This window comes from Balearica regulorum, chromosome 11, assembly GCF_011004875.1.
Source record: "Balearica regulorum gibbericeps isolate bBalReg1 chromosome 11, bBalReg1.pri, whole genome shotgun sequence".
Lineage (NCBI taxonomy): Eukaryota > Metazoa > Chordata > Aves > Gruiformes > Gruidae > Balearica > Balearica regulorum.
In genome coordinates, this window is record NC_046194.1 from 22,693,160 (window position 1) to 22,708,953 (window position 15,794).

Consider the following 15,794-nt stretch of genomic DNA (forward strand, 5'->3'; position numbering starts at 1 on the left):
TACAAAGCACAGTGGTGGAGTTATTTCTGCTTTTAGATATGTAACTTCTTGTATGAGGAGGAGTGTAAAAGGTAATCTTTCAGTACTGACTCATCTCTCTTGGAAGAATCTGCTTTTTGGGTATTCCACTCCAGCTGCAGTTTACAGCAGGACTTTCTGACTCGAGCAATTACTTTGCTTTCCTTTCTCTGACTTACCAAAACATGTATCGCATCACAGGGAAGAAACCCTATGTTTGACATCACCACAGAAAGCAACAGCAGACAAGCAGAACTGCAAAAAACAACACTCTGTTAGCATGCAAATTTGCAGGAAAATGCATCTTCACCTGGGAAGCAGCCAATGCCCAAGCCGCTTTCCACATTCAGCAAAGTTAAATCCCCTGCTGAGGGTAAGAGAGGTTCGAGGCCAGTGCCCAAAGATCCCTCCGAAGGTGGTCCCCAACAGCCGCAGGCTCTGAGCTGCGTCCCTGACAAGGGGTTGATTTCCCTGATGCTGGCTCATGGAGGTTCAGGCTCTGCAGCCTCCTCCACTCTTCTTAGGATGCTGCAATGCATCCTGCTGATGCAGTCTGTCTTGGCATCGTGATGGCAAAAACAGTATTTCATACTGGTAAGGGCAGTATTGCAACCAGCTATAATTCCATCTTTTTTCCAGGTGTACAGGACTGCAACTGCTGACCCTATCACACCACATCTATTCTTGTTCAGATAAGACTGATCTCTCAAGGTTTTTGGACAACAGGATAATATATATCCCTAGATATTAGAGAGTGAAAAAGATTTATTAGGGGAATTATTCTCTATATTCTGTGCAGTCCATTAAGAGATGAAGTTTTCCCTGATTCATCGAGGAGCTCATTGCAGGCCATGTGATTTCACTAATAAAATACTCAAGTTCCCTTTGCAGCTTCTCATCCTGTTAATTTTATACTCCTCATTCTCCAAGTACAAGCATAGTGTTGGGTTAATGTCCCAAGTTTAATTCAGGTATGAAAACCACTATAGTTCTGTACAACAAAACCAGGGACAAAATTAGACCCTTTATTCCTACCTGTGGTACTAGGTAGCGGCAGCTTGTTACCCAAACCCTACTTCAGCTTCTTGATTCTATGATTCTATTTCAAAACACAGAGCAAAATCCAGCCAAAGCAACTGCACCTTCCCTGTAAGCCCCAGATTTTCACATGCCAGTCAAAGCATCACAGCATCGTGGCTAGGTGCACTGCATTTGGTTTTTTATTAACATATCCCCTCTACATTACACAAGTATCATCAAATTAGAAGAGACAGCAGAAAGGAGCAGAGGAGATGGTCCTAGATCTTCCTTCCAGGCCATCAACGGAAACAAATCAACAGCTTTGGACACAGTATGGTATTGCACACAGCTCATACCACCACAGGAGTAGGACAGCCTTCCCACCTCCACACTGGAGCTCTCCATCACAGGAGCCCAAGGGGAATTGCCCTTGGCTGTGTCAGCCTGATGATGCAGTGAAGCGCTTTGGATCTCAGCTCTGAGAGTACAGGGAGCCACAAATACAGGAACCACTTCCCCTTCACCCCGTGACGAGTTTCTGGATGTATTCACCTAGGCAGTGACCAATGGCTTCAGCAACACTTCTGTACAGAAGACGCATCTCAGAATCACATCTCAGCAGCTACAGAAGAGGTTACGAAGCTATGACCTGTGCTTTCGCCTCTCCCTCCCAAATTTAGCTCCTTTTCAGCTAAATACTGGTGACACTGCAGTGGCCTTGAATCACAAATGCAGCCAGAGCTTAGGAAGCACGACAAAAGCATTTGTTCCAATATTTACTCAAGAGATTTTTCATGCTACACCTACCACGGACTTTAGTTTATTGAGAACATAGTGCACTGGGGAAGGGCAAACCACACAGAGTCTATGCTGCTGCCAAGCAAAATGTCATTAAGGTTTTAGCAATGCAACACAAATTGAGTTTACATTAAAGCTTCTTTTGTAGAAATCATATTCCAGACTGAAACACAGTGACAGAGCTAAGTAATGAGTTGAAGCAGAGCAATCAAGGTGGAACTGAGCAATAGGGAAAAGGATCCATTCCAAGCTGCTATTTCAGATGAGGACAGAGAGCTTAATTTGAACTACAGAAGAGGTAATTATGTACAGTCACCATTATACACACATATAATACTATGTAGGATGCAGTACCTACCACCTGCAGTTGCACAGAAAACACCCCAAGGTCCAACTGCACTATAAAGACCATCACAAACTGGAAGCTGAGAATTCTTCTTAATATAGGCTTACATGGAAGTGGTTGAGAACCTCTTCTAAGTCTGGAACTTCAATCCTCTCTCCTGTGCCACCCAGAACAGAAACCCACAACTCACAAGTTCACCATTTTGTCATTTCAAGCTTCTCCTTCCTGTAAGGATTCACATTCACTGAAGCCCTGTCTGTCCCCAGGTGTGGTAGAGAAACACCTGTGCTACGGCACTGTTGGTGTAACACCAAAGGAATCAAGGCTTACTTCCCCTCAGCACTGCTCTGTAGAGAAACACAGCACTCAAATGTTATTTCTAAGCAAGTCAAAACAACCAGAGCATGGTAAGTTTGTAAGTACTGCTCACTTCTGGTACTAGGAATCCTAAAGTGTATTTTGCACTAATATTCACCACAGTCACTGGGGAGCAAGTTCAAAACATGGTCCACTCATTTGAAATGGATACAAATGGGTTTAGGGATGACCTAGAGTTCACCGGAGACTATGCGCATTCATTCAACGTTCTCCGCACTCTGACCAGTTCATAAACTAAATCAGATTAGACACATCAGACCTCAGGTGCTTAAAAGGCTGCAGACCCTGCTAATTCAGCGTTATAACAGCAGCATTAGAGAGTTATGAGGCTCTGAGACAGGGGCATCAGGATCCGTCAGCGTGGACTGAACTGCTGTTTCCTCCTTGAACGAGTAAGCCAATTTTTACTTATTTTTATTAATAATACTGCACAAAGGTTTTCAGAACTTGCAAAAAACATTTATAAAATCCTAAGAGTGGCTTCATGGAAGAAAGCAATGGAAAAACTATATAAAGACTACAGAGCACTGCTAAGTAGAGCAGCGTAATAGGTTTATCAAGATATAAAACAAATCCCCCAAAAATATACAAAACAGATATACCCTGCCAGCAGAAGTACTGAATGTTTAAAATGAGGGAAGAGAGATTAAAAGAGGATGTGTTTTTCTGGCAGCCCTCCATATGTGCATATAAACCTCTCATAACCAGAGCACTGATATTTAAACTAATTAGCACCAGGAAAGCCACGGGACTATGCTTTTCTGTCAGCCTATTCACATGGACAGGAGGACTAAAAAAATGACTACGATTATATACAGCTCACGTATCGGAATGCAGCAGTCCACAATCCCCGCCACACCTCCTTCCTCGCCTAAGTACCAAGGCAAGAGAAACATGGTGCAGGACACATTTCAAATAGAAAAAAAAAATAACCCCACTAAACAAAATGCTCACTCAGCATTATGCTAGAAGATAAAAATAGAAAGCAGAAGAGCTAGTACTGAATATCAAGCAGCATTCCGTATTCATTGCAACACAGTGTGGGCAAGAGAGAACCCAAATCAACTTTCCCTTCAATCTGTTCTCTTGGAGGCTGCACACTGTTTGAATTTCCTATTCCTAATAAACACACCAGCAGGGAATTAGCTTTGGGGAGCTGTGGACTCGCACATCCACCATCATTGCAATGGCACCCCCCCACCAGCCTCTCAGAATAGCTCATGACTTAGAAAGGAGAAAGGACAGGCTGGGTTGGTGGCTTTTTAGTGAATATTCAACACCTTTGCACAGCAGGCCTGCCTATTATCAGTACAGGAGATGTCAAAGAAGCTGGCGCTCATGCAAAGTTTTCATTCTAACTAATTAGATGGTGGCTTCCTCCAGCATATAAATTTGTGCTTTAGTCCCTTGTACAAGAGCACACAGGACAGGAAGGGGGAAAAGGAGCAGAGAACGGGAGTATTTGCAGTCATCTTTGCTAAGTTAAAGGGTAAAAATTAAATCTCTAGTCACAGGTAAGATAGAGACAACCAACACACACATGCCTCCATACACTGAGAGGATGGTTCCGATATTAGGATGGGCTGAATTTCCTTCTGGAGTACATCCCCACAGCATTTGTTTATGGAAAGGACTGGGATGACTCAGACTGGACAGCTAAATAGAAGCAACAAGTCCCTTCATCAGTGGCACCAGAGGCCAGTGATTGGGGTCAGAATGAAGCCAGTCCAGGATGGGATTGTCATCCAGACCATAAAACATCTCCCAGAATTGCTCTGGGGCTGGAGAAAGTAACTCATTTCTCCCCTTGTTCATTGTCCCCAGGAACTAGCCATGCCCCAGCTGGCAGGACCAGCCTGAGGGTAAATCACAGAGGCATGCCAGATGCCAAGGGCCCCATCAGAGCTAGGGCAGCCTTTTGGGTTCCTCTTTGGCATTTCAGCTGCTGCTGCAGCAAAGCCTGCAGTTTTGGGCACTGTGAGGTCCTGTGCATGTTGTCTTGATTGTGCCAAATTGCTCCCATAAAAGCAAAGGCTCTAAGTGACCCAAGTGTGCAAACAAAATGGTTTGCACATAAACTGTTTCAATTCAGAGTTTTGTCCAGGCTGAGAAGTGCACTTCTGGGAAGAAAAAATTAATCATAAAATACTGAAAGCTTTTAAAAGTTGACTCAGTTTGACTCTATTTACTTTTTTTCTGCTTCTTGAAATTAGGAGATAAATAAAAAATTATTGTATGGCTCTACATGCACCACCCTCTGGTGTTTCAGTTTTCTTATCCCCACCTACAAAGTGGGAACAACAAACCTTATCCACTCCATAGAAAATTTCTAAAGCTTGTGCCCAGACTTGCAGAAACTCACTTGCTAGGACAGCTTGGGCATGACTGACAGAAGAGAGCCATGAGCAGTAAGAAAAAACACAGGTTTGTGCACACACATGTGCACTCCTAGGATGAAATGAGATGCAGCCCAGGATTAGACACTTGCCCCTCTCTCCTGCTACCACCACTTACTTCTGCAACTGCCTTTTGTCATGCCTGCTGTCTGGACAGATGGATTAAGGTGCAGCCAGCTGCAAAATGATGGACACTTATCAGATGTGACAAACAACAGTGACAAACAGTGGTCTTGACAAGGGGGATTCCTCCTTGGGCTTAGGATCAGCCTCTCAGCCCAGACTTCTGGGTTAGCAGGTAGTTAAGAGATGCCATTTCGCCATCACACCTACAACTCTACACCCCCCCCCCCCCCCCCCAAAAAAAAAAAGAACAAAAAAAAGACACAAGAGGAAGGGAAGGGGACAGAAGTGGTTTTTTGCCAAAATCTGCACACTGCACAGAGCAAAGAATAAGCAGCCTCTGAGGATTCACAAGGCAGCTGCTCACCAACAGCTCCGCATTTGTGCGTGACATGTAGTGATACCAATGCTCTTTTTGCACAGCCACCCACATCTCTCCAAGGGCCGTGATGGCACCACTGCCACTAAGACAAGCCTGATGCTTTGTCAGTCTGCTCTTGCTCTCTCTCCATCTCACACATTCCCATTCAAGATGGAAATCAGACACAGTTTCTGCAGAAGCCTGGTCTCTGGTTTGAACGTATAAATCACTCCTTTCTGTGCTAGCTCTGCCACCTGACTGGGCATCAGCTGTCAATGAATGCACCTGACAAGAGATACCTGATCCCACAAATCTTGTCTCAAATTTATAAATCTTGCCAAAGAAGAAATTTCTTTCTGGCAAAGAGGTGATTTACAGACCCTTAGATCTTCACTCAGCTTGGGATAGAGGTGACATACGAGTTTTCCAACACTGCTACTGTGAGCCACACTTATATATGCTACTATATATCTTACTCTTGCAGCACTTAAAGCAGTACCTCTGATTTATAAATCCCAGCGCAGGTTTCACACCTGCCTGTTCACCATAATGGCAGCACTGAACAAGTCTCCGAGGGCGTCTTGATCAGCACCCAAAACCAATTCTCTGTCCCAGTGATGCACAGGTCTTTGGCACGCCCATGTCTGTGCCAAACATCACACACAGCGCTCTGTACTTACGAGAAGCTCATTTCCCTTTCCAGTTCCACACCCTTCCTAGATATCACCAGCAGAGAAGCAAAGTTTCTTAAACTAACCCTTCCCAAACTTCAGCAGTATTTTTGCTTTGCTGAAGTTTCAATTTTCCACTGCCTTTGTAAAGGTGCTCTAAAGTCAGGCTCTACTTGCGATCAGAAACAGGTATTGCGGTGACTCAGGATACAGACCATCTTGTTTTCATGCATTCAGAAGCAATACTGAGGTAAAACAGAGTAGCACCTTGGTTTCCACGCTAGGCCTGAAGGTCAGCTATGAAGGATGCAAAACATTAGCTCCTCTTAAGAGAGATTAAGAAAGCATTTGATTAATTAAGGTAGACCAAACCTATCCATGCACTGGTCAGCACCAGATCCTGAACATGGGAACAGTTTATAACAGTAACACACCTGATGATGTTCCAAGGTAGGGCTTGCATACTGTACAACAGGACACTTCATTGCTGTCACAGCAACTCTGCAGTTGCCTGCCTTTATTCTGACCCAGAGGACAAACCGCTCTATTGGATTTTGATCATTTTATCACCCAGGAGCTTAGATGCTTAGCCTGCCTATAACCAAAACAGCCTTCCTGACTTGAAAGAAGCAGTTTATGTCTGGGAAGCAAGGTAGGACCCAAAGGGAGAGAAAAGGAAGGACTGAACTTGTCTATCCTCTGCTTGTATCTCAGCCCACAAAAAATCAGGAAAGAAAAAAGAATTGATGCAAGATGGCATTCCAGAAATTCACAAGTGACTGAAATACCAGCAATCCATCCCTGAAAGTATTCCCTGGAAGCCAACACCCAACGCAAGCAGGCTGGAGAAGTCAGTCTCTTACTGCCAACTTACTGCTTCTATGATGGAAAAACAGACACAGAGGCCAGGTCCTCCCTGGAAATCACATTTCAGGAAGGCAGTTCATCAGATATCAAAGGGAAAATGAATACAATAAAGGACTAGTAAGGACAGTAATGGAGAGGGAAAGAGCCACACAGACACAACCGCAGAAGGTCAGTTCCCCCTCTTGATTCCAGCAGGAAAATTCCTGGCTCCCAGATCATCCTTTGTTTGTCTGCCCTACAGGAACAACAATGGCTAAACCTCTTCTGCCCTATTCACTAGAAAACTCTCCTTGCATCACATTAGTCACCAGCTAGCAAGTCTATTGGATTTTGGACAATCCAGATTCTTATTATGTTGGGTACCCGTGAAACCAGACTCACAAATAATACAAATCCAAAACAAGACCATGGAATAACCAAGTTCTCCAGACTTCAAACGCACATGAAAAACAGCCCCCCACACAAGCAAGGAAATATATCATACAAATGGTACAATTTTTGCCATCTTTTCTGAATTTTTCCCAGAGAAAGACATGAACATCCCCAGGCCCACAAGAGTTTTTACTTCCCCTGCTAGAAGCATAGTTCACACACACCAAAAAAAAAGAACAAAGTGGATTGTGCCTATATTTGCAAAACACTTTGGGAAAGAATCAGTGACGTGAATTCATCACCAAGACAGTGCTGGTAGCAGTACCCGACCCAAAAGACACATGTTTAAAAAGGGAAGGAAAAAAATTAAAATCACCAAAATCACAGGCAATCTGAAACATCACAGTTCCCTTCACCTGCAAGGAGTGCTCAGCCAAAGAAATGGGAGGCCCAATGCCTCCATTAGACCATAAAGCATCTGATATACATTGAAGGGAAACTAATCCAGAGGGGAAAAGATAACGCACCTATTCTTTTATTGCTACAAAAACCCCCTCTAATAACAAAAAAAGCCTATCTGTAGCTGAAGGAACCACAGATTCAGGAAGCTGTTAGTAAAACATATTGTTAGTTTCCGAGGCTAAACATGCAGCAGGTACAGACCACCCCGAAGCAGGCAGAGGCGTATTTCAAACACCACCTTACCCTACTGATTTGCAGCTTCTCAGCTCCAGGCTTGAAGAGGTTCCATCGACGTCCACCGTTTCTGCAGTTCCCGCGCACCTTCAGAGTCTTTGAAGCCTGTTCGTTCTCAGCTGCCAGGATAAAATCCACAGGAAAAAAAGGAATGACAAAAGATAAATGCTGTGCTTTAGCTCAGGCTGGGGGCGGAGGCTGTTCTTTTAAATGAAAGAAACAAAATTGTTTGCAAGAGACTCATTCAACCTCTTCTTTAGAAAAAGAGAGCAGAGAGTATATTTAGGTGCTTTATTCAGTGCTCTTGGGATACAAGAAAAATAGCGCAGCTTGGATACTACAAAAACGCAGGCACAAACTAAGAGCTGAGAGCCAAATTCAGAAGCAGTATAAGCAGGTGGGGTCAGAAAAGCTGGGTGTGAAGCCAGAACACTCTCCCAGGAGCACCAGGCAGCACAAGAGCCTCATCTGCATGCACCAGTATTGAAAGTGCAATAGCTCCTTGGGCCATAAGTGAGAACAGCACCTCTGCAGTTTGGACCTACAGAAATCCCAGCTTTACAGTCATTGTGATCCATATGATGCAGTGCCTTGAAAAAGAAACAGCTCCTCAAATTTATGCAGAAAACAAAAATGGAAAAGTCCATAAAAGCTGTTTTTCAAAGAAACTGGGCTACTTCTCACCCCAAGCATTCCAGGCCAATCCCTCACAGATGCAAGTCTGATCTAGCTTTAAGCGAGCTGTACTATTTACACCAAATCTCAGCCTGGCCTCACAGATGGTACATACCCAAGCACAAAACAGCTTGTAAAGAAGAGGCAAATGGTGGAGGAGGGCTGGCAACTCACCTTTCAAAATTAAGCTCTGTTTTTCTAATCAACCCAAATTTTCAGCTGCCCATCCTATCCCTCTCTTTTTGGGGTGAAACTGCCATTTTGCGTGAGACCAGGGATTTTCCCTCCCACATTTGGCAAGGTTAGATTTTAATCCCTTCCTCCGTCAGACTCTTCACGTCCCCTAGCCTGGAGTGACAGCTGCTGGGAAGCAGGAAACAGAGCTGAGCACCGCTTGTGCCCCCACAGCAGTGGTCAGCACAGGCTCCTGTCAGCAGGTGGCATGTAGTCCGGGCAGCACACATATGTGCCTGCATATGCATACACACACCCACAGGTGTTCCCATCCCCTGGGGCCTGTCGTCCCCTTCATGGAGAAAGGCATCTACAGAAAACAGCCAAATTCTGGAATTCTCCCCTGAAAGATGCACAACCCAGGCAGAGGTGTCAGACTGTGTCAGTCCTGAGGGGTCTGAAACCAGGTAACGAAGGGTAAAGGGTCCCGGGCTTTGGGAGAGTAGAGATCCACACCCCCGCTCCTGGGGTTCAGGTCACCTTTACCTTACAGGGGCAAACCACACACACACACTACCTGCTCCTTGCCCCCAGATCTAATAGGTGGGGACTCTGTTCTGCCCAGGACAGCAGCACAGAGTACAGCAGAGCTGGGACCCTGCTGCAGCCCTAGCATGGCTGGGTGGGCAGCAATCCTGATTTTCTTCCAGCGTTGCTGGGAGAGAGATTGCACTGAGACCTATTTCCTAAACGCGATGCTGACGCAGGCAGCCTGCTGTTATTTTTAGCAACACGCGTTTCACTTTCTAGACTCACAGAAAATCAAGCTGCAGTGCGAGTGCCGATTATAGCAAGAGGCTGCTACCAGGCTCCAGAGGCAACGTGCCGATATAGTAGCACTCAGGAGCAACGTGCAAACACAGTAATGCTCACATTGAGATGCGTGTGTTACTCCCCATGTGCTAGAAACGTGTGCACCCCGACAGAAGAGCCATCAATTAAAGAGGCAGCCACTTTGCCTTTTCTTTCCTAGTTCTTCTTAGCCCTGACATGCTGCCACCATCCATTAACTGCTTGAATCCCCCGCGTGCTCCTGAGCAATGCCAGCACAGTCTGGCAGCTCTCCCGTCCTTGCCCATTGCTAAATCACAGGATTCTTTGAGTTAGCAGTATCCCTTCAGGAAATAACTTCCTTACTCTAATTATCAATCTTTTTAATTAGAAGTTCAAAAAATGATGTCAGCTATTCAACCATCACCCTATTTACCTGCCAACATAACACCCTTCCAGCAAATACATTCTGTAGTGCTTTTTCTAGCATCACTTTGAGCAGGACAAATGCAGAGGATAGCTCATCACAGTCTTTGGCTCGTGAGATTCTCCTCTTTATCAGGAAGAGTACCCAAGCACAGGAATAAAAACAACCTCACTTTCTGCTGTGTTTCCCAACAAACATCAGACTTGAGCTGTGATCTCAGTATCCATCACCACTTGGCAAATGGCAAGTACTCACAACAGAGGCTGGTAAGAGGACAGAAAGCCAAGAGAAAACAATCAAATGAAGACTCGCACAGAAGTTGCTGAACAGTTTTTACACCTTATGTGCATATCTGCTCATCTTCTTGTAACCAAATTATAGGGACTGTGTTCAGAGACAATAAAGAAAGAAAATAGCCTTATTTCATAAATACACTGCAGACAAAAAGATCGTATTAGCTAGCAAGAAGCTCCTTAGCATATCGCTATGAGAGCTCCCTCACCTGGCTTCAGGGTTGTAACAAGCATAGACGCAAGCCACATTTCTGATTTTTCAACCCATACTGCCCTTAGCTTGCACTGCAGGATGGGTGAGACAAAAAAAACAAACCTAGGAGAAAAACACTGCAAAACTACTCACCGCGTCTTTTGAGCAAGTGCTGCATGCGCCCTCCAACCTGGTCCAGCCCCATCGGGGTGCTCTGGGAGAGGGGTTCGGAGCGACATCTCTCCACAAGGACTTTGAAGGGTGGTGCTTGTGGGGATGGTTGAGAGGGATGAGACATTGGCTGGCAAGAAAAGGGTCAGAGAAGAATTTTACTAATACATGTCAAACCTCAGACAAAGCAGTCACAGAACATATAATAATACACACAGTTTTCAAGACAGTGCAACACACCTTAGATTTTCTCACTGCAATCTGCACCCTCTTCATTTTTTTTTCACTGAAAGATTAAGACTCTCTGGCTCTGGCTGGAGAGCCCTATCTCCCATTGCGTCGGGCTCATACCTTGAGCACAGCTCCTAGTGTTTAAGTCCAACAACGGTACTTAGTCCAGCAGCACTTAGCCTCTGAGGCACTTCCGAGAGTAACACACAATGAAGACATCTGCTTTCTGTGCAGCATTTTGTCTACCCTTACATTACCAAGTCCCAGCAGAAGCACACACAGGGAGTGAATTAGCTGATGCTGAGGGCCCAGCACTAGCTAAAACATCTAGGGTTGGCTTCACAACATGCAGCAAGGGCTGGCTGCTCTGAGGGACTGCAAACCAGCAGCCAAAGAAATAACCTGGCTGGCAGGCTGAGGCCTCACCCACTAGCCCCATACCACAGTACCCAAGCAAGGGACCAGGCCAGGTCTGGAGATAGTGGCCAGGGTTAGGCAGACTTCAGATGATGAGGCACATTCACAGTGATGAAGCAGGTCCAAGGTAAAGCAGGTGAGTCAGTTTACAGGTCAGGGTCAGGCCCAGTAAGAATAATCAGGATCGGACAAAGTCCTGTGATCGCTGGGTAGGTCCATGGTGGTGAGGCAGCTCCAAGGTCAAGCCAAGAAATCAGGCACCAGTTTGGTGTCTAACCCAGCAGGGCTGGTGGCCAGGCAAAGGCAACCTATGGCTGAGCTGGAGACCAGCCCTCCTCTCATGTTGCTCAAGGAAGGACTGAGCACCCAGGGCAGGGCTTAAATGGGTTGCCACGCCCATGGGTAGCTGTGGAGGCCCCAGGTGAGGCTGCTTAGGGTCATTAACAGCAATGTTGTGGAGGCCCCAGGTGAGACTGCTTAGGGTCATTAACAGTAATTACTGCATTCAAAGCACAGTGAGGGTTACAGCTGGGAGGTCTGCTTCAGCACTCCTGAACGAGGAGGTGCATCCTTTGGTGGCCTACAGGAAACACAAGACTCTTAACTTCTGGATTTTTTTGCCAGGTTACAGCTATCAGTCACCACTGGTCTCCATGTACAGCCACGCTCAAGAGACATGTGAATAAGAAGTGGAAAATGGAACAAGAGGATTTTTCAGAAAGATCTCCAGCACTTGAAAGACATAGTCATGGAGTAGAGCAACAAGTTTGCAATAGTGAGGTTTAGGAGAGCAGTCTGTTTAAGTATGTTCTCATCCAGCAGTGTAGCGATAGGATCTGCCCATACTATGACAAAAATAAAAGTTACAAGTTCTTAGAATAAAGCTGGGATATCCATCAAGAACAATTCCTGCAAGACTCAACAGTCTTCCTGATAATAAGATCCATGTAAAAGTGAATTAAATTAGTAACAGGATATAATTTTCCTCCTTCCCAAAAATCTTAACAAAACACTCCCTTCCAGGTATTTCCAGAGGTCATATAAGGTCTTTTCCAATTCCATAAACAGAAGCCTACAGATGGTCTAAAAGAGGACAGGAGGTGAATAAACGTAACAACATTGCTATTATTGCTGTGCTGCTGGAGTCATTGGGAGGGTACAGAGCGCCTTCTGGGGAAAGAAAGGACTCTTCACATGTAGATGGACAAATCACTTTGGTGAAATACATAACTGCAGAAGAACATATCAGACCCACTGACTGTCCTCCTTCAAAAGCCAAGTCCTACATCACGTAGCTGCTCACAAAGGTCTAATACAAATGCATCGACCCTCCTGCAATCTAGTATCTGTAAAATCCAGTCTCTGTACAAGCACAGCTGCTTTTCTTTCAGGATACTTCCTACCCACCCTACATCTTCTCCTGGTAGCTTCTGGTGTGACTGGGGAGATGTACCTAGCTGCTTGCAGATGGCCTGGCCTTGCCCTGTACCAAATCCACCAAGGACCATTGGCTTCGGACCATGCTTCAGCCCTTTGTATTACCCTTATGCATTTTTCTAAGTCTTTTCCCAAAATATTGTTTTTATAGCTTATTGTAAGACATGAAACATGGGTAATACACCCTGCTGATCAAAACAGGTCCAAAGTCCTGCTGCTGTTACTAAAAGGTCAGCTCCTAATCGCATTGCCCACCATTTCTAATGCTTGCTCTTTACAGCATCCCTATCTGAACCAGAACAGGGTCCCGAAGCACCCGGTGCACGCATGCACCCCCAGCTGGGCACAATGCACTGTGGTTGATCTGCACCTTCCTCTGAACATCTGTTACAGGGGGCCACCGACAACACACCCCTCTACACCATTTTCTCTCTAATGTACGTAGCACCTATCATCACAATTGGGCTTTTTTCAGTTATTATAGTGTGCCTCATCTCCAGGGAGAACACAAGTTACAGCCCTTGCCAGGTTTCAGATGATCCAAATGCAAGGATGGGGCAAACCACAGCACTTAAAAATAAACTGGGATTTCTTTCTCGTTCTCTGAAAATGCCCAGGTATGTTTTTTTTAGCAAAACTAGAACAATCATTTTTCCTGAAAGATTCACAGAAGAAAGCAGAAATTATCACGGTAGTTTCCCTGGAAGCTGACTGCTAACAACTGCTAACAAGACACATCTTCTATATCAGTAGCCTATGAAATATTACTTGAAACAGTAAGATACTTGCAAGTGATTGAAGCACCCATAAAGTGGTCAAATACTCCAGTTACACCTTAATATTTGGTAACATTAATCCAAAGAATGAATTAGCATTTATAACTAACCGGAGAAAAACATTGCAGTTTCCCTCACTTATGGGTGACTCCAACCTTTATTATTCCATTTCAGGAGGAAAAGATCCTGAAAGCGACAACTTGTACAGTGGTAATTCGCAAAATGGAATTTCTTTTTTAAAAAGTCACAGTTCAGACTCCTACTTTTCATTTTATTCTCTGTGACATGTGACACCATGGAAGACTTGTGTATAATCTTAGAGTCAAGAAATCAGCAGAAAAATCAGTTTACAAAGGTCAGGAGAAGAAAACAGGAGGGGGTCCTCACTGAGAAGCTTCTAACCTGAATTAGAAACAGATTTGTCATACTTCCACAGCCGTGCTAATAACTGGGTGCCTCATATGGTTTAGTGTTCTGTCCTGAAGACTCCAGCAGCCCCAGTTTTCATTCATGTGCTATTATCTTTATTTACAGATGAAGAACGAAGTGGACAGGCTATAATTTCCCCAAAGGCACAGTGGGAGTATGTGGATGAATTAAGGCTTGATCTCCCATTCCCTGCTCCCAGCACTGTGTCCAGTGACCCAGTACGCTTCTCTTGAGTGGCTAACAGCTGGGAGGAGGTAAAAGCCAAAGAAAACCTTCCACCCAGAGAAGTTTAGGACACATAGTCCCTTTAAGCATATAGGCCAGCAATGCCCAGACGTCCCCATTCATACCACTACTCTGATGGCACCAAGGATGGCAGGAGGTGGCCTGTTGTAACTTTGAGGCTGGGAACTAAATGAAGACAAGACCCAACAAGTATTTTAAGAAAATGTGGAAATCTGAATTATCCATGTGTTCAGTGGATGGTTATATATACATGTAAAGCCTATCAGCTTTGGAAACTCAACCTGCCTTTCCGTGACAACGCTAAAAATACGTTTCCCAAAAAAAACCCTACCCCACTATAGATAGCACTAAATATAGGCTTTAATTCAAGATTTTGCTAGCACCTCATGGTTATTAAAAATACGAAAATCTGAACAGCTTGAAGATAGGCTTTAGAGGTTTTGTTTCCACTAAAAATAAGATGATTGTCAGATATAACCATATTAAAAGCCATAAATACACAGAATCTTCATTCTGCAACTAAATCGTACCTCGCTACAGACTGGAGTATAGTGCTCTTTTGGCAATGGCAGGATTTAGAAAGTAAAGTACCATTTCTTAATTTGGAAGGACTATGAAGTCTCTTCTAAGCACAACTACCACCTGTAGGCTGAGACACAACCCAATTTACTGCCAATAACCAGGAGATGGAGAGAGCTCTGAAGATCAAGTTTCAGAAATACCCATTTCCTGGTTAGTGTCATTCAACAGAGCAGGGAGGAAAAAGACAAATCGACTCAGCAGTCCCATTTCTGCCCCTGCTCCCAAAATGTTCTGTAGCAGAGAGACAATAAAACAACCTCAAGCTAAAGGTCACTATAAGAACTTGTTGCACATCACTTGCAATATCTCATCAAACACAGAAAAAGAAATTTGCTGTATCTTCCTCTCACGAAAAGGCACTTGCAGCTGCTGCACTAAAGTAAAACTCCAAACCTGTGGGAGGATCTGAGATGCGCCCCAGCTATCAGATCGCAAATCTGCAAACACTCTGGCATGTGCACACTCAGGCAAATCAGTAATCCTGTGCTTCCAGTTAGACCCACCACACAGGGAGACTCTCTGATTTTCCCACACAGAGCAACACAGTGTGCAGCTATTGCACAGAAATCACAAAACCTAGTAATGCCGTGGAAGCGCCGATGTGGCCCCAAACAGTGTGGGCCACTCACAGCATTATCACGCTCCACAACGGGGAGTGCCTTTATGGCACTTGGGCAGGTTGGCTCCTAAGTACAGCACTCGGAAGAACAAACTCAAGGGCTGCTCAAGAGCTACATCTGCAACCATCTGCTGTGATGGAAGGAGTTTGATCAGACAGGGCTCTGAAACCAAACTGGCTGGGAAACCCAGGGCACCTCGGGTTGGCCTGGCACCTCATCCTACGGGAGGGACATCTCTTGCCCAGG

The 15,794-nt window shown here is 44.9% G+C and overlaps 1 protein-coding gene across 3 annotated transcripts in view; it reads right to left on the reverse strand.

Moving 5' to 3' along the window:
• The window catches only part of ARHGEF9 (Cdc42 guanine nucleotide exchange factor 9), a 213,635-nt gene that overhangs the window by 166,496 nt on the left and 31,345 nt on the right, over positions 1-15,794 (reverse strand). For all 3 annotated transcript variants that reach the window (XM_075763709.1, XM_075763708.1, XM_075763707.1), the window contains exons 3-4: positions 10,793-10,940; positions 8,056-8,165 (exon numbers count right to left, since the gene is read on the reverse strand). In XM_075763709.1, the coding sequence (XP_075619824.1) occupies positions 8,056-8,165; positions 10,793-10,940 (258 nt within the window). The remainder of the gene's footprint in view (positions 1-8,055; positions 8,166-10,792; positions 10,941-15,794) is intronic.